Here is a 24,117-nt window from a genome sequence, read left to right on the forward strand (position 1 = left end):
TAAAAATGCTTCCCAAACGCCTGTCTAATGCCTGCATACAAAGCTAGTGTGAACGTAGCCTAATGCAGGCCATAGATGGGTCGAAAATCGGCCGATTTTTTTTGCCAAATACAAAATCAGCTGATTTTCGCACCGTTAATGGGTTAATTGGTTGGCCGTTTTCCTGGATTTTGTCAGATTTTTTTGATCGGTAAAGTTGGAAAAAAATCGGCCGATTTTTGCGGCACTGATGGACAAATCCGCTGATCTTTTTACCGATAAAAAATCTGCGCATAAGCCGTGACCTGGAAGAAAAAGAGGAAGAAGAGAGAGGAAAAAGAAGAGAAAGAGGAGGAAGAAGAAGAGAAAGAGGAGGAAGAAGAAGAGAAAGAGGAGGAAGAAGAAGAGAAAGAGAAGGAAGAAGAAGAGAAAGAAGAAGAAAAAGAAGAATTCCAGTCTGCTATTATATTTGACATTAAAAAGTATTGCAGTTGCAACAATGTATCTATTTGTATCCGGGAAAAAAAAAATCTGTATCTGAAATGGATACAAATAGATACAATGTTGCAACCGCAATACTTCTTAATGTCAAATATAATAGCGGAGCTCTCTGCAGGGACAGAAGTAATTAAATGCCAGCCATAGACGGGAAGAAAATCGGCCGATTTTTTTTTTCACTGTTGGTGGTAATGTCGGCCTATTGAACGACCGATTTTTATTTTTTTTGTTAATAAAACGGCCGGTTTTCTCCCTGTCTATGGTCTGCATAAGGATTAGCAATAGACCATGTTGTTTGAGAGAGTGAAGTTCTGCTTGAAGTTAGAAGCTGATTGGTTACCATGCACAGCTGCACCAGATTTTGCACTTAACCCCATTGTATCTAGGAGGTATGTTGTGGCATATATCAGCATTTGACATAGAACAAAGTATGCATGGCAGTAAAGTCATAGTAATGTCAGGACGGACTCCTTATCTACATACTTGTTCCAGGTCAGTGACAGCAATGCATTCAGCATTTACAGAATAAGTAGTCAACGATGGCGGCATCAGTTATTCTCTTGAAAAAAGGTTTTCGTTTATAAATAAGCCCAAACATCAGTTGTTCCATCCATGTTTGCATATGTTGTCATTCTCAAAGGTTTAGGGCACAGGTGTCAAACACAAGGCCCTCGGGCCGAATCTGGCTATTTCATGTGGCCCTTGCACCTCTCCTGCAGGTACCCCCCTCCACCTTGTCTTAGCAGTTGGCACCAAATCCTGCACCTCTCAGTGAAGCTGCAGCACCCCCTCATCTCTGCCGCCCCTGGTCTCAGCATTCAACAGACTCTGGTAACTGACTCCACTCCTCCTCTGGCCCTCCTCCAGACTCTGCACTTTCTGCGTTCCAGCTCTGCCCCCAAAGGGGGTGCACGGTGATGTTAGGGAGGGTGTGGGATTCATGACATCTGATATAATGGAGGGTGGGGTGCTCTGGACATCTATTCTTACAGATACAACCGGCCTTTTGAGAGCAACCATAATGCTGATACGGCCTGCGATGAAATGGAGTCTGACACCCCTGGTTTAGGGCATTTCCTCCTAATGTAGCAACATACATAATTCCTGAAATATCTAACCATGTCAATGTCTGGAAGATAAAATGCATACTTCTATTTTGTTTTGTTTTTTTCCAAAAAAAAAAAAAAGAAAAATCTGCTGTGGGATGACTGTGTATGTAAAATCCCATGAATATTAACACTGCTGTATGAGGTCAGTGGCGATACCTCTTCATTTCACTTGGAACGACCTTCACAGGCTCCATCCCATGCCATGATCTCTGCATGTGCTTCTAGCTGGTGGCGTTTTCTTCTCTTTTTTCATGTGTGAAAAATAAATGGAAGTAGAGGGAAGGTCGGAAGTGGTAGGTAATGCCCTCTCTGGCTGTTGAAAAAAAAAATCTTGGAGTCATAAAAATAACAAACGACATGTATTTGCTAGAGTGTCAAAGTTATGAGTTTATTTTGTAATGATGTGCTCCTGCTTTCATGAGGTAAACTGGCCGTGTCGGAGGTGTTATTAGTAATATGGACTCAGTGAAGCAGAAAGCAGAGTGACCGAGAGATCAGTGTATCAGTCAGCAAGAGGGCAAATGGGAAGAGACAGCAGGAGAATGAGAGAAGAGTAGTGTTGTTTGCACACAGATAAACCCTTTGACTACCAAACAGGGCAGGCAGCCAAGCATTGTGTACATTGGAGGAGAATCTCATGTCTATTTCACAGTGCTTTGCTCTGTGGTTTGTTTTTTTTAATTGTTGCATGTATATTGGGTCCCAGTTCTGGAGGCCCGATTTTATGTCCATGCAGTCATTGTCAGCAAAATGTGACATCCTTCCTATTACACCATTTGTACATCATTCTATATCTTCCAGCTTTGTGAGGCATGGAGGAGGGGCGCCCTTTGCCGAAATGTTAAGGCAAAGCACATGCCCTTGTTCCACACGTAGTCCCATTTTATACACCCTTCTGGTCATTCCTGATAGTTACAAATATAAAGACCAGCAGTATTTCATGAGCAGTGGACACATTTCCCGTATGTATGCAGACCGACAGACAGAATTGTCGCCATCAGCAAAAATGGATACTATATGACTTGAAAATGTTTGTATTGCCCATAGCAACCAAACTGCATCAATTTATGTTGTAAGCAAAGGAAAACCAAGGTTAATTTAGCCATTTGCCTGGAATTCAGGTTAAGACCATGTTTTTTTGTTGTTTTGTTGTTTTTTTTATTTAAAATGATGCTTTTCACTGTTTGGATCAGGGGCGGACTGACAACTCATGGGGCCCCCGGGCAATTGGAAATTATGGGGCCCCTGTGTCCTTGCCCACACTCAAACCACACCCAAAAAAGCATATGAAAGGTACCAGGGGCATCTCATGGGGCCCCCTACTGACCCCGGGCCCTCAGGCAGTGCCGAGTGGCTAAATGGTCAGTCCGCCCCTGGTTTGGAGCATAATAATTTCCATGCTACATACTATCTTTTTCCCCCTATGACTAGTATTGTTAATTTCCTCTTTATTACCACATTTACTTGTTCCCCTTACCCTCTCCCCATCCTTCCCATCCTACTCATTACCCACCCACCCGTACCCCCTCCCCCCCTACCCCTCCCAACCCTCACTTCCTCTACCCCTCCCAACCCTCCCTTCCTCTACCCCTCCCTTCCTCTACCCCTCCCAACCCTCCCTTCCTCTACCCCTCCCAACCCTCCCTTCCTCTACCCCTCCCTTCCTCTACCCCTCCCTTCCTCTACCCCTCCCAACCCTCCCTCCCTCTACCCCTCCCAACCCTCCCTACCTCTACCCCTCCCAACCCTCCCTACCTCTACCCCTCCCAACCCTCCCTACCTCTACCCCTCCCTACCTCTACCCCTCCCAACCCTCCCTACCCTCTACCCCTCCCTCCCTACCCTCTACCCCTCCCTACCCTCTACCCCTCCCTCCCTTTAACCCTCCCTCCCTTTAACCCTCCCTCCCTTTAACCCTTCCAACCCTCCCTACCTTTAACCCTCCCAACCCTCCCTACCTTTAACCCTCCCTTTACCCCTCCCTCCACCCCTCCCTCTCTCCACCCCTCTAACCCTCCCTCCCCCCTAAGGTTCATGCAGCGCTATGCATAAATGAAATTTATGTCCTTTTTCCCCTACAAATAGTGCTTTCTTTCGGCGGTATTTGTTCACCTCTGCGTTTTTTATTTTTGCGCTATAAACAAAAAAAGGCTGACAATTTTGAAAAAAACAAACTTTTTGCTATAAAACATATCCAATAAAAAAAATCTAATTTCTTCATAAATTTAGGACACCTCCTCCCCTCCCCCTCTACCCCTTTACCCCTCTCTCCCCTCTACCTCCCTAAAGTTCCCTTTTTATTAGTCTCTAAAATTTATAAACAAAAAAAGACGGACAATTTTGAAAAAACAAATAATATTTTTGACTTTTTGCTATAAAACATATCCAATAAAAAAAATCTAATTTCTTCATACATTTAGGCCACCCCTCCCCCGACTATCCCCCCCCCCCCCCTCTACCCCTCCCTCCCTAAGGTTCCTTTTGTACTAGTCTCTATAAAACCGGTATCCAATCTTATCCCTCCCACATACTGATTTTAAAACAATGTATTTCTACCAGGTTTATTCTCATAACTATATACAAATGTACATCTGTGAACCTATTGTTGTCCCTGTTTTCTTCTACCATGTTATCTGCAAAACTTCAATAAAAAAACTAGTTGAATATAAAATGATGCTTAACCACCAGGGGCGGACTGACCTTTCGAGAACTTGGGCACTGCCAGAGGGCCCGGGGTCAGTAGGGGGCCCCATGAGATGTCCCTGGTACCTTTCATAGGCTTTTCTGTGTGTGGTTTGAGTGTGGGCAAGGATACAGGAGCCCCATGAGTTTCTATTGCCCGGGGGCCCATGAGTTGTCAATCTGCCCCTGTTAACCACTTGCCCTCCAGAGCATTTATCTCCTTTCCTGACCAGGCCATTTTTTTGCGCTGCTTTAGTTTAATTGACAATTGCGCAGCCATGCAACGCTGTACATAAATGAAATGTATGTTGTTTTTTGCCCACAAATAGTGCTTTCTTTCGGAGGTCTTTGATCACCTCTGTGTTTTTTATTTTTTGCGCTATAAACAAAAAATGACCAACAATTTTGAAAAAAAACAATATTTTTGACTTTTTGCTATAAGGCATATCCAATAAAAAAATCCAATTTGTTAATAAATTTAGGCCAAAATGTATTCTGTTACATGTCTGCTAAAAAGAAATCCCAATACATGTAAATTAATTGGTTTACGTGAAAGTTACAGCGTCTACAAATGGCGATATATATACTGCCAATTTGTTTTATTTTTTTTTTATACTTGTAATGGCAGCGATCAGCAACATATAGTGGGACTGCGGTGGGCATTCTGACTCTGGGTGGAAATTGACTGACGCTGACATCCCCAGTGACACTAATACAGTGATCAGTGCTAATAACAATGTACTGACACTTGGCAGCAAAGGGTTAACATCTGGGGCAATCAAAGGGTTACCTGTGTGCTGTGTGTTTTACTGTGTGCTGTGTTTTAGTAGGAAGACATGCTGTTTTGTATCTCTCTGCTGCGCAGGAGAGACACCTGTGTTGTTTACCTTTCCCCGATGATCACTGTGTGCCGGCTGGGACCCGGTGATTGACATCTCTTGCCGCCAATAGCAGCATGGGTAGGGAGGCGTGCGCACCCCTCTCACCCAGGAATGCAAATCACGTATATATACGTGATTTTGCGCAGCCCTGCCGCCCTGTAGCAGTACTTCTGCTATAGGGTGGAGGGCAAGTGGTTAAAGTGTTACTAAACCCAGGACCCTGCATTCACTATATCTGGTCTCCTACAGTACACAGAACATGGAAGTGCAATTATTTTAGTAAATATAAACTACTAAATACCTTTTCTCATCAGCAGTTAGAGCAGTCTTGTGATTTCTATTAGTGTTCAGCAGAGCACTGGTTACAGCTTGTAGAAGGAGTTTTCATTCTCCTGTAGGAGGATGCAGAACCCCTGAACTCTATCTGGACAGTGCTGATTGGCCCTGTGCTGATCACATGCACTCTCCCAAGAAACACAACTTCTCTAGCAATGCACACCAAACTGAGCATGTGCAGAGTGTCTCCACACGATATGTCTTATCAGGAGATAAGAAGAGGACACTGGAAGAAGGGGAGGATCAGAGAAGTGAGAATCAAACTGCATTTTTACACAATGCAGAAGAATAACCCCATAAGTTCCACAGTGAGTATATCAAGCATTACTTATTGTGTATATACACTGATTTTACTGTTGTGGGTTTAGTAACACTTTAATGCTGTAGTTTCTGCAAAAAGCTGCAAATTGTTTGCCCGGCTGGTAATTAATATTACAAATATATTCAATCCATTGTCTTAGAAATGTTACAATTTTTTTCAATGATTTTATTTGAATTGTAACACCGGAAGATAGGGTACAGGTGTATGCAAGCTGTCCCCCTTTCGATGTCCTTACAGTAGACAGCGTAAAGATTCTGTACTGTGTTAAGCCATGTACTCCACTACGGTATACAGTATATTAGGGTGCCTAGCACTGTAAAGTGCTGTAAATATGTTAGCCAAGCGCTTACAGTGCCTGCTACATTTCAAATATGGGAAAGACTGTCACTGATTGTATCACGTTTAATGATAGCATCCCCCCATATTGCTGCAGATCATGCACTTTGCTGCCATTACAAAGTGGGAGAGGATACAGGGAACTGATTCTGCATTGCCACATCGCACTGCCTTCTCCTCTGTGCAAGCACTGAACTTGTTGCACAAACCAAGAAGGAAGGCTGGATTAAGGGATTCCATTATTTCAATGGAATTTCAGTTTCAATATAAAAGCTCCTGAGTATGTTTATTTCTATCTTCTTAAAGCGGTATTTAACCCAAAACCAAAAATGTAATATATTGCAGCTTACCAATCATTATATTTAGCGGCTGTATTAGTTTTCTTTTTTAGGCTTCTTTCCCTCTGTTTTCACCTGTGATCTGGCCAGGAACACACCTCCAGTATTAGTGAGACACAACTCTGGATGGAGGAGCACAATTGGCACCTTTGGACAACAGCATTGCCAGTCTAGGGGGAGTGAATTGTTAGATGTACTAGCAAATTTAGATACATTAACAAATTGAAGCCAAACTCCAGTTCACAGTTACAACAGTTTTTTTTTCATTTAGGGATAAAGGTTCTACATAGGTAACCGCTGACAACTGCAAGCACCCTTGTAAGTTGTAAATGGTTTGACTCAACATTCTTAACTGATACATTTGTAGGAGAGCTTCTTCTGTTGAAAAACAACAGAACTACTGGTCAGATCACCAGGTGACAATGAAAAAAAAGAGAGCCTAAAAAATAAAAGTGAAGAAGACATCACATCTAAAAATTGGTAAGCTGCAATATAATAAATGTTTGCTCTTGGATTTAATTTTTCTTTAATGATATGTTACTTGAAATACATTTTGATGCATATTTATATACCCTATACAACCAGCAGCATGACCTTCATTTATATTGAAAATAGTTGAGTGACCAGATAGTTAGACCTCCCAAAGTGAAGAAGTATCTCTAGGTGTCATCATACAGAATATAATGTAAATGCCAGACTTCCTTTCAAAGGGCCACTGTGCCGTAAGAAAAATCACAGAGAAGAAACCGTATTTCTTTATGCAGACTCCATGAAGGTAAGGTAAGGAGAGAAGAGGAGGTTTCCAGTAGCAAGTACCATTAAATTTAATAACATACATGTAAAAGACCGCTGTCACCAGTAATGAATTGTCTGACATCAGGGTCTCCTTAGCTCTGTTTTTAGCATTTCCTCCAATGTGACACTCTCCGGAATCAAAAGCATGGATGGATCTGTGTGACTACACCTACAAACTAGGGAGAATGTCATCAGCACACCGAGAATCACCAATATGGGTCCAAAAGTTTTAATGAACGATCACATGGAGACATTAAATTGCTGAGCAGTTAGAGGCACTAATAGTCCTTCCTAGATCACAAGTTCTTAAAGCAGAACTCCAGGCAATAACTTCTTTACATGTCCCCATTGCTGATTTCCTACCTTCACTGAATATGTCATCCATCTTCTGGTTCACTCAGTAGTTGTTCTGAAATAGCTTATTCATCAAATTAAACCGGTAATTCTCTTTGGTTTGTAAGACCAGTGGCTGCAATGCCTCCTATTCCCCCAGCCACTGGTCTTGGTACATTGCTTCTGTAGTTCTTTCTCCAGGAAGCAGTGATGTATGTAATTCAGCCCTACTTGCAGTGGTGGGTGGATCAAGACTCTCAGATTCAGTCTTCATGTACAGGCCTAGTGTACTCGCCCACATTCACTACAAATCCCTGTGTTTGATGGGAACTGTAGTTTCCTTTTACTGCAGAGAGCGAGTCGAGGACATGATGTAATCCCTGCTGTTACACCTCCACCTTGGCAGAGCAGATGCTGTTATCTATTGAATTACAGAGATGAGGTCATGAAAATTCAATTAGACTTTTCTCCTAAATGATAAGGATTTCCAAAATTATATTAACTGTTTAGTGTTTTGTGTAAATGAGTGTACTGATGGGTGATTTTTTTTTTTTTTGCTTATCCTGGAGAACAAATATCTATATTGATCATTATTGCTGTTATATTATATTTGTTCATACATTAGACCTAAAAAAAAGGTCATTTGTGGAGGAACGAGAAAAGGAAAAGGAGTAGAGCTTAAACAAAGGGTAGTTGAGAACTGGGTAACTACTTTTACCCTGTGGTGATTGTTACCACTGAATATTTCAGAAATATAAATTATATCATGGTATTGCTCTTAAACATGCTGGCTTAGTTTACTTTAAAGCTTTAGAGATATGTTTGTCAGAAGTTACACATATAATATATTATCATTTGGGTTGTAGAAACTTTACTAACATTTTGATAACAATAACATAAACATCTGTAATCATAAGAAAGGGTTAAAGATAAATGAACAACAGTTAGAAGAGTCATGGAGAAGAAAAAGCTTGCCAGTATTTGGGAAATCAGAGCAAGCACATTGTAAGGATTGACAGATTTCTAGGGAGTGGAGTCATCTCGCATGCATGAAATGATCCCTGGAAATTGCTCACATAACACAGAGAAAACACGGAACAATGAGAAGGCTTGGCCACAGATGGACGGGTCTCTGAGCACTTTCTATGAGAGATGAGAGGACTGCTGCTCTTTTTCACTGTCTAATGTCTTATGGAAACCTCCCTGCTATCTTTTACTTAAACTATTGTTTTGTTTTGAAAGTACAGTAAAAGGATCATTATTGTTGTTGAGAAAAAGCGCAATATCCATAATCAATCACAATGGTTTTGAAACCTGTGAATATGTTTGTTGCTGAAATCTAATCATCTATAGTTAGTGTCAGTAAACCCTATTTCTCTTTCATTCATTGATGGACACAGCCTTCATAATCTTGACCGAAGGGTTATATCGCCACCTTCAGGAATAGGACTAGGCAGAAAAAAAGAACAGAACCACCTATGGGCAGTCCTAACTGGTAGTAAACCCCCACTCTGCAATAGGCAGCTCGGTTTTTCTTTTGTTACTTTTCCCTCTCTTTTTAGTTTTTCCTCTCCTTTCGGTGGAGATCTTCATTTAACTGTCTTGCTGTGTGACAGGCGGGATAATATAGATGCTTGTAGTCTCCCCAGTGAATAAAGGGGAGAGAACAATGTTCTTGGACAACTTGCCAGCCAGCTTGCTAACAACCGAATTAACCTGTCTAACAGTATGCGTTTATAACAGGGGTTTAGTTAGCACACATTTGCAAATACATACGTAAGCCACAGAGCCACGACACGGCACCCTAGTAATCTGTGGTCCTAACTCTAAAATTTGTGAGTCCCCATAGTAGAGGCACATGCATTTAATGGATAGATCAAGGGCAGGTGGACCTGAGGGAGCCACCCCTCTTAAAGGCAAAGGAGTGCACTGGACCCCAGCATGTAGCACAATGGCAACCAGGGTCCTAGTGCACCCACGTACCAAAAACTCAAACATGCATAAAAGTGGCCACCCGCCCAAGTCTATAACTGGCTGGTTGTCCAAGAACATTGTTCTCTCCCCTTTATTCACTATGTGATGCCTGTTTATGTGTCCTTGCTTCATAAGCCAGTTATAGACTTGGGCGGGTGGCCACTTTTATGCTTGTAGTCTCCCCAGCCCGGCCAGTGAGCGTGTGCAGACCTTAGCTCAGTGCTGAGTTGTCCGCGACTAGCCCCATTCTAGACCGGGAAGGCCAGCAGGTTAATTGTCCCGCATGTACACATATAACCAGGCACCATGACCGTCAGCCCCCCCCACCTCAATCTGTCTTGGGTGCGTTACCCGTGTCTCCTGCTTGGTAAGTACATGCCTCTCCACCCTTGCAGGGTGTGGTGTGGGCTGGGGGTACCCCCTGGGGTGGTTGGTTCTGTGGGGTCCCCTCCTCCTCTCTGGCACAGGGCACATTGTGCCTGCCATGTGCTGTGTGAGCGACTAGCCCCCCTCCTGGCCACGATTGGGTGCCATTTTGTTGATGGGTTCGGTGGCAGCCATTTTCCTGTAGCTCGCTGGCAGCCTCTTGCAATCCCCATGAGTGGGACTTCTGGGTGAGTGGAGCGGCATCTCCTGGCAGTCTAAAATGGCCCAGCGAGCTCTTCTACATGTGGAGCTCCCCTCGCCTGCTCCTCTGGTCAGTGGTCCTACTGGGGTCCCCCCTGGTCTGCGGCAATGCTTAGGGGGGGTTTCCTTCCCTCCCTCTTGGGTGTTCTGTGCCTGGCGATGCCTGGTCAAGCGTGAGATCCTCCCATGGCATCTGAAGCAAGTGCCCCACCTCCAGACACCCCCTCCAGCGATAACTGCTAGTTCCTCTGGGTCCTCTATCCCACTTGGATGCTCTGTTGGCGGTCCTGGAATCATTTTCATCATCAGTTTCCCAGGTTGAGGTGGCGTTTGGGCGCAAGGCGAGTAAAAAGCTCCCCCCCCCCTCCTCAGAGGAGGAATCCAAGCCGAAGTCTGGCTCTGCTGTCTCTGGTTTGGCCTTCCCTATGTGCTCAGATGAGGCAGGCCCTGATCCCTATGACATGGAGGAGGAGGAGTCCTTGACGGCCGTTGCAGCGCATGAAAAGTTGCTGGTGGCCGCACTCATTACCACGGTACGGGACACCTAAAAGATTGAGGATCCTTCTGGGGCTATTGAGGAAGTGTCTGTCCCCTTTTAGGTTTCACAAGCCAGTCCGCCTCGCTAAAGTTTTTTCTTACCCACCCTATTTTGATCGGTTTATTTACAAAGATTGTGAACACCCGCAGTGGTCTTTTTCGGTCCCGAGGCGTTTTTGTGTGCGTTATCTTTTTAAGGATTCCCTTCTAAGGAAGTGGTCTTCTCCTCCTATCATAGATCCCCCGTCTCTAGGTTAAACAAGATGACCATGTTTACAGTAGCGCAGTCTCCTTCCTTCAAGGACCCTGCAGACAGGAAGGCAGAATCTATCGCCCGCTCTATATTTATGATGGCAAGCCCGGCCCTTCACCCAGTGTTGGCCACAGCTTTTGTGTCTCAGTCACTTACTGAGTCGGCTAAACACTTCTACCACAATTTGGGTAAAGAGCAGGTACCCTCAATCTATGTGGAACTGGCAGACCAGCTGGTACAGGGCTTCAAATATGTTTGTAATGCTGCCCTGGATGAAGCCCTGTGCTTTCCAAGTTGTCTATCTCGTCTGTAGTCCTTCAGTGGGTATTTTGGCTTAAGTGCTGGTCGATGGACCAAAAAAAAAAGAAGTATTGGCTGATTTACCCTTCCAGGGCGAGTGAATATTTGGTTCCACTCTGGATAACATTATTAAGGATGTAACGGGAGGGAAGAGCACCTTTCTCCCGCAATCCAGGAAGGGCAAGGAGCCATGCCGCAAGCAGGGCCCCTCCTTCTCAGCTCACAAATAACTTGTTTGGTGGACAAAGGTTCCCAGCCCACCAAGGCTCCCACAGGTAGAACTAAGTGCTTCTGGGTTTGCAAACCAGTGGGCAAGCCCTCTTCAGCATGAAGGTCTGCCCCCATCCGTTTTCCAGGATAGGGGTCACCTTCGGTTTGCGGACCGGTGGACCTCCCTACTTTCTGACACCTGAGTCCGATGGAATCGGTTCTATGGTGGCCGCCCTTCATTAGGGGGATTTCCTGGCCTCTATAGACATCAAGGGCACATACCTGCATGTTCCCATTTGTCTCAGTCACCAGCGCTTCCTGAGACTTTCGATTGGGGACATGCACTTACAGTTTGTGACATTACCCTTTGGCCTGGCTTCGGCCCTGCAGGTGTTCACAGTTCTGGCTCCAGTTCTGGCATCGCTGAGACAACGGGATCGCCGTCATGGGTTACCTGGATGATCTTCTCCTGCGAGTGAAGATGGCCTCTGCGCTCAGGGTCAATGTGACGATCACTATGTGAACCTCCAAAAATCCGTGTTGCTCCCAACCCAGTGCTTGGAATACTTGGGGCTGATCCTCGACTCAGCGCAGGTGCATGTGTTCCTCCCGCTGGACAAGCTTCTGACTTTCCAAACTGCGGATCAGTTACTGCTGTCCCACAAGTGGTCATCTCTCCATCTCTACATGAAAGTGTTGGGTCCCATGGGGCCCACCTTCAATGTGGTCCTGTATGCCCAATTTCATACCTGGGCCCTGCAGAAGAAGAACTTGTCCAGGTGGAACAGGTCTCCAATGTCCTTGGACAATCAGATCCACGTTGGACGTGTGACCAAGGCCTATCTTCTCTGGTGGCTCCAGTACTTCGAGTTGGGAAGTCTTTTCTCCCTCTCCGTTGGACGGTGATCGTGATGGACGCCAGCCTGACTGGCTGGGGAGGGGTTCTGGGTCTTCAGTTGTCCCAGTGTCATTGGATGTCTGAAGAGTCTCGCTTTCTGATCAACGTTCTGGAGCTGCGTGCAATCGGACTATGTCTGTCCCATTGGACGGAGCTACTGCGCGGGCAGCCAGTCAGAATTCAGTCGGACAACGCCATGGCGGTGGCCTATGTCAGTCACCAAGGAGGGACAAGAAATTCGGTGGTCTCTCACTTTCTTCATGTTCTGGCTCTCTCCGCCGTCTACATTCCAGGTGTAGAAAACTGGCAGGCAGATTATCTCAGCCAACAAATGCTGGAACAGGGAGAATGGTCCCTGCACACAGATGTGTTCCATTACATCTGCCTGCGGTAGGGCATGCTGGACATTGATCTGCTGGCCTCCTGTCTCAATTGGAAGGTGCCGAGATTCGTGGCAGAGCCAGGGATCCCTTGGCGGATGCGATGGATGCTCTGGTGGTGTCATGGAGTCATTATCGCCTGATTTATGCCTTTCCCCCTCTCAAGCTTCTCAATCATCTTCTATGCAGGATAGAGGCCGAGGGGATTCTGGTATTCTAATAGCTCTGAATTGGCCTTGGCGACCCTGGTACGCCGACGTGGTGCAGCTGGTCACAGACGTCCCCTGGCAACTTCCAATGCACGAGGATCTCCTGTCCCAAGGGCTCATATTCCACACTGCTTTTGGTAAATCTCTGGATTTGGCGGCTTGGCTATTGAAAGCCAGGTGCTGAAGAACAGGGGATTGCTGGCTTCTGTGCTTGCCAATAAGTTGAAGGCATGTAAGTCTACTTCCCAGTGGATCTATCATCTTACCTAGAAGGCTTACATTTCGTATTGCGAGGCTGTGGGGTGGCGTCCACACTCGTTTTCCATTTCTCGGATTCTGGCTTTTCTTCAACGGGGGTGTTAATCAGAAGCCAGCCTTGTTGCCCCCTTCCCCCCATGTGCTCACCATTGGCGCCCTGGGACCTTAACCTGGTTCTCTCTGTCCTTCAGAAACCACCATTTGAGAACATTAGAGATCTCCCCTTGCTCACACTCTCTCAGAAGGTCGCTTTTTTGGTCACTATCACCTCCGCTCAGAGGCGGCCTTGTCTTGTAAGTCTCCCTATCTGGTTTCCCATTCAGGTAAGGTGGTTTTTCCTCTACCTCCCTACTTTCTTCCGAAGGTGCTGTCTGCCTTTCACCTAAATTAGTACATTGTTCTCCCTCCCTTATGTCCATGTCTGTCTCATCCTATGGAGTGTGTACTGCACTCGTTGGATGTGATCCGGGCCATCCGTGTGAACCTCTCTGTTATGGCCCCCTTTTGGAGGTCGGATTCACTCTTTGTGATTGGGGACGGTCCGCATAAGGGTCTGGTAGCTTCTTCAGCCACTATTTCTCATTGGATTAGGCGGACGGTTGTCCAGGTTTATGCAATTAGGGGTAGGCTGCCTCCCTTCCCCATCACAGCACACTCTACCAGGGAGATTAGTGCTTCCTGGACGTTTCGCCATCAGGTGTCTGTGTCTCAAGTTTGTAAGGCAGCTACCTGGTCGTTTTGTACACACTTTTACCAAGTTTTACACAGTTGATGTTTTGGCATCTTTAGATGCCTGTTTTGGCCGCAAGGTTTTGCAGGCTGATGTCTGAGGTTTTCTGGGGCCTTTTACAGGGGGTTCTTTAGGGTGGTTGTGTGTTTTCTTCTTCTTGAGCTCCCACCCCTCATTATGGCACTGCTTTGATACGTCCCTACGGTCAAGATTATGAAGGCTGTGTCCATCAATGAACAAAAGAGAAAACAGGATTTTTTTCTTACTCACCATAAAATCCCTTTCTCTGAGTTCATTGCCAGACTCAGCACCCACCCCTCCTTTTTTATTGTACTGCTTTTTAACAAACTGAGCTGCCTATCGCAGAGTGGGTATTTATTACCAGCTAGGACGGCCCTTAGGCAGTGCTGTGCTTGCTCTTTTTTTCTGCCTAGTCCTACTGCTGAAGGTGGCGATATAACACTACAGTCAAGATTATGGAGGCTGTGTCCATCAATGAACTCAGAGAAAGGGATTTTATGGTAACAAAAAATCCCAGGTTTTTTTTTAGGCATTATCTTTAAAAGTAGGCTCTCTACCTGTGTTCATAACCCTTCCAGATTGCATATTGTCATTGTTAGAAAATATCTAGTTGTTCCTTTCATTTCAATAGACTTTTCTCCTCTGAATGGCAATGTTTTTGCAGATGATTCTCTGTCTGCTGCATTGCCACTCTCAGTGTGCATACTCTGCCACTTCCCTGTTAGGAAACCATTCACTTCCACTTTTCCCTTCTGGAAGCTGCAACAAATTACCTTTTTATTGATTTGTGTGGCAGCTTCAGCATGTTGAGTGACATATGCTCCCACATCCCAGCTATCCACCCCATATGATAATCTATGGAGTTCAAGGCAAATCAGGAATGTAGCAGGGCTGTCAAAAATTTAAAATTCTGCCTCTGCCATCGTAAAGATGATTATTTTTTATCTATATTTTTTTTTTAACAGGCATTAGTTACAATTCAAAATAATGGATTAACATGTTCCTTATCTTCTGTTTTTCTTAAAAATTAGAATGCATTTTATTTGCTCGCAACACACATGACCGCAACATCGACATCGACTCTTTGCTTGTTCCGCTTGCTTTCTTTCTTTTCTGCTTGCTCCAGCTACAAACCGCACAATTCAGCACAGGGCAAGTTGATTGCTACATAACCATAGTATAGAAAAGTAAAAACAAGTTATTTGTAAATAAATAGTATTTCAATGTGATCTATAGATTTTTGGTTAAATGCTTCTATTAGCTTATGATACATACAAAAAAGTTCCACTGGGTTTACTGATGCTTTAAGGCATGGGGATAATAGTAATAATGAGGATAATAAAGCAGAGATTTGTATGGAAATAGCACATTCTGGTTAATAGGAAGCTATAGTGTAATTTCAGTAAGCACATATTTAAGTTTGCTCCCTGTATGTCCAAATGATAGTCTCTTTGAAAATGGACAACGCTTCCACACGGTCTGGAAGTTGCATTCTCCCACTGTTGCCATCCTTTATTCTCTATCTTATTGGTCCATCATTACACCTTTAAGTGCTGCCTCATGGGCCTATAGGAATGTTTAGGAGGTGGTGTGCAAGCTCTGTCCATATTTATTTATTATTGTTACAAGTACTTATATAGCGCCGTCAGTTTACACTGCACTTTACATATATATATATATATATATATATATATATTGTACATTCACATCAGTCCCTATCACTCAAGGGGTGTACAATCTAAGGTCTCTAACTTACATTCATACATACATATACTAGGGCAGGCCTTGAAATTTCCACTCGCTTGCTCGCATTTCGCGAGTGGAAATGACATGGAGGCGAGGGCCAGATCGATCAAACAGCCGATGGATATGGAGCAGGATAAGCTTTCAGGCATTAAGCACTCACAAACTACCCAAGGGCCCAGAGTCCTTAGGAGGTCCTATGACAGGGTCCTGAAAGGATGGGGAGGGGCCACAGGGTGGATTGTGCAAGCGTGCTACGAGTCCAGTGAGAGGAGAGAGTGACTGACAGAGCCCAAGGAGGAGGAGAATCCACAGACTGGTGAGAACTCAGCATGTAACAGTGGGAGGAAGGGGGAGAACTGTATGTGATCGGAGTGCTGAGAAACGCAGTGTGACAGGCTGAGAGAGCCAGAGGGGAGACGTGTGTGTGTGTGTATCATGGCTTTGTATTCACTTTATGTAGTAGGGGGCCCTGTGTGTGTTCTGGGGGGGGCGCATTGTACCATAATGGAGACCATGTGTTCTAAGAGGGGGGTTGTGTGCTCATTATAACTTCAAACTATGGGGGGATGGTGCCATAATTGTGAGTAGCAGAAATACCAATCACCCCCCTTTTTTGCCCCCTTCCCCCCTCTTTTTCTCTTACCCCCTTCTCTCTCTCACCCCCCTTTCTTTATTTTTAAATGGGGGTAGAGGACATGGCTATGGGGGGGTGAAGCAGGGTATATATTTATTTCTGTAACTGTATTCTGCATAAACCATTTAACAATGTCATTTAATGAGAGAATTTACGAGGGCGTGTTTAGGGGAGGGATTAGGAGCATGGCAGGGTAGCGGTTGGGTGGGGCAACTGGTGGCGAGTAACTCTTAAGGCCTGCTAGTAGCTCAGGACTTGAAATTTTAAGCCCTGAACTAGGGCAGATTTAGACAGGATACAATTAACCTACCAGCATGTCTTTGGAGTGTGGGAGGAAACCCACACAGGCACAGGGAGAACATGCAAACTCCAGTCAGGTGGTGCTGTGGTTGGGATTCCAACCAACAACCCTAGTACTGCCAGGTGGAAGTGCTACCATTTATCCACTGTGCTGCAGAAAAGGAAATGCTGACGTTTTCCAATAGGAAAGCAAAATCAGCTTAACAAGAGGTTCATATTATTCTACTGGATCTTTGTTCTGCCTTTCATACTGTTTTCATACTGGATTAGGTAATATCTTACTGATCACTGTCACTTTGTTACTCTTGGCTGATTCCAGTCTGAAGTTGACCCAGTCAAGTTTGGTGATTCTCATGGCTCAAGCTTGGGTCCTTTACTTTTTAGCATTTACATGTTTCCACATGGCCAACTGCTTAGATCACATGAGCTCAATTATCACTTCTATGCTGATGACAATCCATCCACACTAAACCGGATTCTTCTTTGGCTGCTTCTCTCAACTATACTTGTGATATAAATACTTGGATGGCCTGCAATTTCCTTCAATTGAACTATGACAAGACTGAAATAATGCTTATTGGCACTACCATCAATTATGTAGGGCCAGTCCTGGAAGCCTATCCATAGATGGTATTGTACGTGAGCTCTCAGTCTAAACTGTAAAATCTAGGGGTGATATTTAATGCTAGTTTAACTTTTGATCCACATGTACAAAATGCTTTCAGAACAACTTTTTTCCATTTGAGAAACATAGCTGCATCCATTATTAGTAATGGCGGTGATCTGCGACTTATTGCAGGACTGCAACGGGCATTCTGACACTGGGGGGAACTGACTTGGTGTCACTGACATCCCAGTGACACCAATACAGTGATCAGTGCTAAAAAAAAAAACTGTACTAATGGCACTGGGCAAAAAGGGGTTAACATATGGGGTGATCAAAGGGTTACCTGTGTGCTGTTTTACTTGTGTCTGTGTGCTTCACTGTAAGAACACTGCTTTGCACGAGCTGACAGGAGATGCTCGGCAATTACTGAACAATCACTGGGCGCCGGCGGGTAATCACCAGCTGGGACCTGGCGATTGACAGCCGAGGCACGCGCCCCCTACCCAGAAATGCACAATCACGTATATGTACGTGATTTTGCGCACCCCTGCCGCCCTGTAGCAGTATATCTGCTATAGCGCAGCGGGAAAGCGGTTAAAGGCGTATATAAAATAAGTTTATTATTATTTTTATCTATGCAGCTTAGGCGTTGAAATGTAGATCAGAAGGAGGTCAAATGCAACTGTCAGTGAACACTGAAGGGTCTTAGTGGCATCTCAATCAAATGTTAAATGCAAGTGAAATGCTCTTGAGGGCAAACTATACTTGGCTATAGACACTCTAACTCTAAGCTTTGGTGCTTTGAGAGTTGGACCCTTTCATCTGGAAAAGGGTCTGTGGTATGGATGAGCTAAATGTTAATGGGAATTTATAGCTTTTTTTTTTAAATATCTGTCATTTCTTTATGTTTTGAGATAAGAAACTGGAGAGTTAAATCTGTTGAAACTGTATTATATCACAGGGAGAAAGTCAACGCAGGTGGCAGAGAAACAATGAAAACCAAAAAACAGGATGGGATTGTGACCAAAGTAGCAATTAGGATCACAGTACAAGAACTGCAAACTCCAAATGACAAACATGGACCATTTTATCAGACTCAACAAAGAAACGTTGTACTTGCTGTTTGATGATTCAGGCATGCAAAACAAATTCTGCACTGCAGATACTAATTTTGGTGTACAGATCGCTTGGGCACAGTATGGCTTGATGGATGACCAACAGCTAACCAAAAATACACCCTTCTATACAACATTTTAGTGGTGAAATCAGTAGTGGAATTTTAAATCAATTATATGTTTTTCTTGCACTCAGTTGGCATCCACAGTTATAATAACTAGTTTATATTGTGATGATGTGTTGATCCAGGAAGTTACAGTTATGAGAAAAACAATATAAACTCTTTGAAATTTTGGGGATTTTTGCATAAATTACTGCAAAATATAATCTAATACTTATTGAAACCATAATAATACACACAGTTTAATTTAAAACATGGGTGTCCAATTTTTGAACTTTCATGGGCCACATTGCAAGAAGTCTTGGACCACACATAAAATACACTAACAATAAGCATAGCTGATGAGCAAACAAAGTCGGGCAGATCACAAGTAATTGATCACTGATCTAGAGAATGTACCTACCTGAGTAATAAAACTTTATTTTTTTTGTAATATTTTTAATATAAAAGTACAAGTGGGAACCATAAAACTAGTGTGATATTTGACAATGTTTTCGATAAACTTACATATCAATATCTGATGGATGTAGTAGCATTTCTCTATGAATTCTCAGGGTGCTCATCAGATATTTTGGTTCTAATTTTGCCCTTTGCGTGCTTCATTCTTGAAAATAGTTGCTCACAAATATAGGTGCTGCCGAAAACTGATGACATGAATAAGGCGTGATTGTGAAGAGTGGGAGATTGTTCTTTGGGAAGATAAAACTTATACAAGTCCAGTACAGACACTGTCAATTTTTTCTTTGACTGCATGTGTTTGCTAAGTGTAAATGCATTTTTTACAAATTAAAAAAAAAAAAAATCAATATTTTTAATTAAGTTATCGATTTTGTGTTGGGCCACATTCATAGCCAACTTGGGCCACATGTGGTCCCCAGGTTGGACAAGCCTGATTTAACGGATAACTGTACATTATGTGTTGTTTAATAATAACACCTTCCTGCCCTGTCTATAGCAGATTGATGGCCGGGCGGGACACTCCTCCTTGTAACTGGGTGTCATATGATGTCCTGTCAAAAGTAGCCACTCATGCGGATGCAGGGCTGCTCAGTGGCACGATCTGCCACAGGCTGTGTCCACGGGACACTGCCGATGACATATCACTACACCGGCCTGTTGCCAGTGTCATGTGACCACTGTGACCAATCATATGTCAATTGTATAAAATGGAAGTCTTCCTGTCATGCCATCCATTGTAAAAAATTGTGTTTGCTGTGATTGGTCAAGGCAGTCACATGGTACAGACAGGGCCAATCACAACCCATCTGTATCATGTGATGTGCTTTGCCCAATCACAGCTAATCACAACAAAAGACTGAATGAACCAGTTTCACGCAGTAACAATGATTGCAAATATCAGTGAAATACATTGGTATTAGCAATTATAATTGTAAAAAAAAAAAAATCCTGACCACTTGCCCAGAGTAGTTCAATGTTACTATGGTAACTTTTGTGTTGCTTTGATCACAGTGTGTTGAAAAAAAAGAAAAAATTATGTCATAAAAAATAATAGAACATTTTGAAAAAAATTATTATTATTTTTATTTTACATACTGTCACCTGATCACTGCCACACCAGTTTTATATAATAACACTGTACTGGACTAGTTACAATATGTTTAAAAAAAAAAAAAAAGTGTTTTTTAATTTGTACATTTTCCAAAAAATTACAACCTCCAAAAAACTCGCCATGCCTTTTACTAAATAACTTGGACTGTCTATTTTCCAAAAATGGGTAATTTGTGGGGTATTTGTACTATCCTGGCATTTTCGGGGCTCAAGAAATGAAATGGGCTGTCAGTACATCAGGAATGATCGATTGTCAGATATATATACCATGGTTTGTGGACTCTAACTTTCCTTCAGACTAAATAATATACACTAATTTGGGGTATTTTTACCAAAGAAATGTAGCAGAATACATTTTGACCTAAATATATGAAGAAATGTTATTAATTTGCAACATTTTATAACAGAAACGAAGAAAAATGCATTTTTTTTCAAAAGTTTCAGGGGTTTTTTTTGTTTATTTAGCAAAAAATAAAAAACACAGTGGGCATTAAATACCACTAAAAAAAGCTCTATTTGTGTGAAAAAAATATAAAAAATGTTTATGGATACAGTGTTGCATGACCGTGCAATTGCCATTCAAACTGCAGCAACACTGAAAGCTGAAAATTTGCCTGGGTAGGGGGTAAAAGTGCCCGGTATTGAAGTGGTTAATTTTGAAAACCTTGACTTTATACACGTTCTTGTTTTACCCTGTATAGCCCAGAATAGAAAGTTTAAAGCCTTATATATTTTACTGTATGTTTTGAGAGAGACTAATTTGTTTTGATTTGTCATTTGATATTTCAGTTCAATGTATGGCTTTATTTCCATCTTACCTTTTCTTCTCCTCCCCAAACAACCATAAGGAGAATGTAATTCGGTACTTGGTTAATTCAGCTTTTTATTTTTCAAGGTTCTTGGTCGGGAAGTCTACACATCTAACAATCAGCTTGGTGGAATCCAAATCATGCATAACAATGGAGTCACACATGCCACAGTGTATGATGACTTTGAAGGAGTGTACACTATTTTGCAGTGGCTTTCTTACATGCCAAAGGTATGTTTTCCTAAAGTACACCATACAGTAGCTAAAATATGAGTTCACTTTATAACGTATACGAAAACATAAGGTTCTGTCTATCAAACTTCTATGAAACTTGTACTCTAACATTTATCTGGCCTAGTCTACAATATAAGATGAACTGCGTTAGAAAGCTAGATCATGTACTGTACAGATACACAGCATGTGCTAGCATTTCAGGAGCTTAGCAGACTCTTCCATTTCCTTCCCATGTCTCTACTATGCATGCAAAAGAATAGGCTGTTCTCTTTGAAAGACATTTTTTTTAAGCTGGCCATACACTATTCAAATTCCTGATAAGCCATCTGAAATGTACTACATGGCTGGTCTTGTTATCCCCTTCCCACCCCACTTTCCTCAACTGATAAATCAAAAGAGCCAGCTGGAAAGTTATCATCCGAACAGTGGTTGCATCCAATCAGGTTCAACTACTGTTCTGGTATTTTGACAGAAGGCGTGGATGGCTGTTAAAATACTATTTCCAAGTGGGAGATTTTTCCGTTCATGCTGCTCAGCATGGATGAAGGAATCTTTTAGATGTATGCGAGATGTGTAGTAAGCTTTAGCTTAGTTAATGTGGTGAAAATTCACTTTGCAAACAATATCAAGTCAAAAGTAATGAAAAATAAAAAAAAATGTATTTTTGCTTGCACAAGATTGGATGATAGTCAGCAGTGCTTTACCTCATTCACTAAGCCAAGGAAAAACTCCCTTGTAAAATGAATAGCCTACGTTAGGAACATCAGTTTCTGTTTAACCCCTTCGAGCCTACGTCACACAAATATGTGGCCTCACAGAACTGGGCTTTTTCCCGTGAGGCTGCATATTTGCATACCTGTCTTTCTGCTGGGAGTGCGCCGCACAGCGCTCTCCCAGCACAAAGACCGGGGTGTCACTGAGAGCCCCGGGTCCCATTCTAACAATCGGGACCTAGGACTCCCGCTTCCGGGTCACAAGATCACTGTGATAGCCTCTGATTGGCTACCACAGTGATAAGACACTGTATAGCCTGCCCCCGTTTTTTTTTTTTTCTCTACGAATGGCGGAGAGAGATACATTGTATCTCTTTAACGCCTGGCATAGAGCAAAAAAAAGTTTGTTAAAAAAAAAAATATTAAAAAATTAAAGGAAAAATACCTAGATCAAGGTTTGATCTAGTTCAGTGCCAGAGTAAGTGTTTGGGTCAAAGGTCAGGATTTAAAAAAAAAATATTTTTTTTCAAATTGGTATCAGTATCAGTTAGGCTACATTCACACTAGCGTTGTGTGCAGGCGGCAGAGAGGCATTTGGGAAGCGTTTTTACCGCTTCCCAAACGCCTCTGCCAATTCTGCACATTACAGCACATGGTGCTGTTCTAATGGGAGCGTTTGCGTCGTGGCAAAACGGATGCCTCTGGTCAAGTCAGGAGGCGTTGAAGCCTCCTATTCTAGTCTATGGTGCCGCTCCGCAAACGACCTACGACGCTATAGGGGCGTTTGGCAAGCGTTTGTAAAACAGCCAAGTGTGAACGAGCCCTTAGTGTCAGTGTGTTTTAGGTTAAAATGCGCACTATTGTTTCTGGGCTGTACTACAGGTACAAACAACAAATAACATAAACGTATATGGTATCATCAAGAGCTGGAAAATTTATTTTGAGTTGTTCTTTGATGGTAGGTTATGGTAGTAACAAGAAACACACAGCTACAAATTTTTTTACTATTTTGGGCTAGTTTTTCTTTGATGATAAAAAAAAATCAGGAGATATCCATTACCATTTACCACCAAATCAAAGCCCAATTTGTCCTGAAAAAAACGCGGTATAATTCACCTGAATGTACAAAGTAGCTGTGATGATATGTACGGTTTTACTAACACAAGTCAACATTGCAAAATTGTGCTTAGGCATTAAGATTTGTTTTACCCTTCGGTAAAGGGGTTAAACATATAATAGCTCTATTGAGTTGTATCTATTAAATTGTTCTGTATAGAACAAAAAAGTTCAAATACATTCAAAGATGCAATTTTTTTTTTTTTTTTATTGATTCCAAATAATTTTAAAACAGTTTGTGTTATTTTTCAGTATGCATAATGCTACCCATCTGGTTCTTAGTAACATGCTTCACACATTTGAATGACTTCCATTATCACTTGACTGTTTTCTGACACTGACAGCTTATCTAGGAAATGTTCTCCATCATGAGATATTGTCTTTTTTTTCCAGTGTATGTCCAGTCCTGTTCCTATAATAACACCGAAGGATGCAATTGACAGACCAATTGACTTTGTTCCTACTAAGGCTCCTTATGATCCCAGATGGCTGCTAGCTGGAAAACCTCACCCAAGTATGTTTCATTTTATTATGATTTTTTTTATTGTTTAAAAGAAATGCAATTTTTCCACTATGGTTAGTAGAACCAAAAATGATGTAGAATATATTTATATAAGTTATAGGTGGGATCTGGTGGGCTAAGTCTTCCCCTTACTACTTATATGTTTTGGGGATTCCAGCATGTTCTCCCTTCTATAATTTGACAGCTGTTCCTGTTCACCTGTGAGTTTCGTGTGCTTGGAGTACCTTGCATGAAGTTTCAAGATATATTTAATTTAGAGTGCTTTAAAAGTTGCCATATGCTATCTATATACTTAGCTGCATATAAATTAACCATTGGGTTTCTTTTAGCCTGGGTTCACACTTCTGGGTTTGCACTTGTGCGGTGCAGGACACCACATGTGATTCGGATAGGAATCACACCGCATTCCTATTTAAGTGACATGTGATTCTCTGCAGTGCGATTTTAGCCTATTCATTTTGTATGGGCTCAGTTTGCACTGCACCCACACGAAAAAAGTGCAGGCATCTTCTTTTTTTTTTTTTTTTGCCACACCTGACTCGAATTGCATGGGTATTCACACCCATACGATCAAATTCTTGCGATCGCACTGCGTTTAGCGACCTGTTTTGGGGTGTCATTAAT

General features: G+C 42.8%; 1 protein-coding gene across 1 annotated transcript in view; it reads left to right on the plus strand.

Annotated features, from left to right (window-relative positions):
• The window catches only part of ACACA (acetyl-CoA carboxylase alpha), a 535,652-nt gene that overhangs the window by 367,840 nt on the left and 143,695 nt on the right, over positions 1-24,117 (plus strand). The window contains exons 45-46 of the mRNA XM_089673600.1: positions 20,995-21,138; positions 23,364-23,484. Of these exons, the coding sequence (XP_089529726.1) occupies positions 20,995-21,138; positions 23,364-23,484 (265 nt within the window). The remainder of the gene's footprint in view (positions 1-20,994; positions 21,139-23,363; positions 23,485-24,117) is intronic.

The sequence above is a fragment of the Staurois parvus genome, unplaced genomic scaffold (assembly GCF_062004578.1).
Source record: "Staurois parvus isolate SC_StPar_1 unplaced genomic scaffold, SC_StPar_1.0 ptg000142l, whole genome shotgun sequence".
Taxonomy (NCBI): Eukaryota; Metazoa; Chordata; class Amphibia; order Anura; family Ranidae; genus Staurois; species Staurois parvus.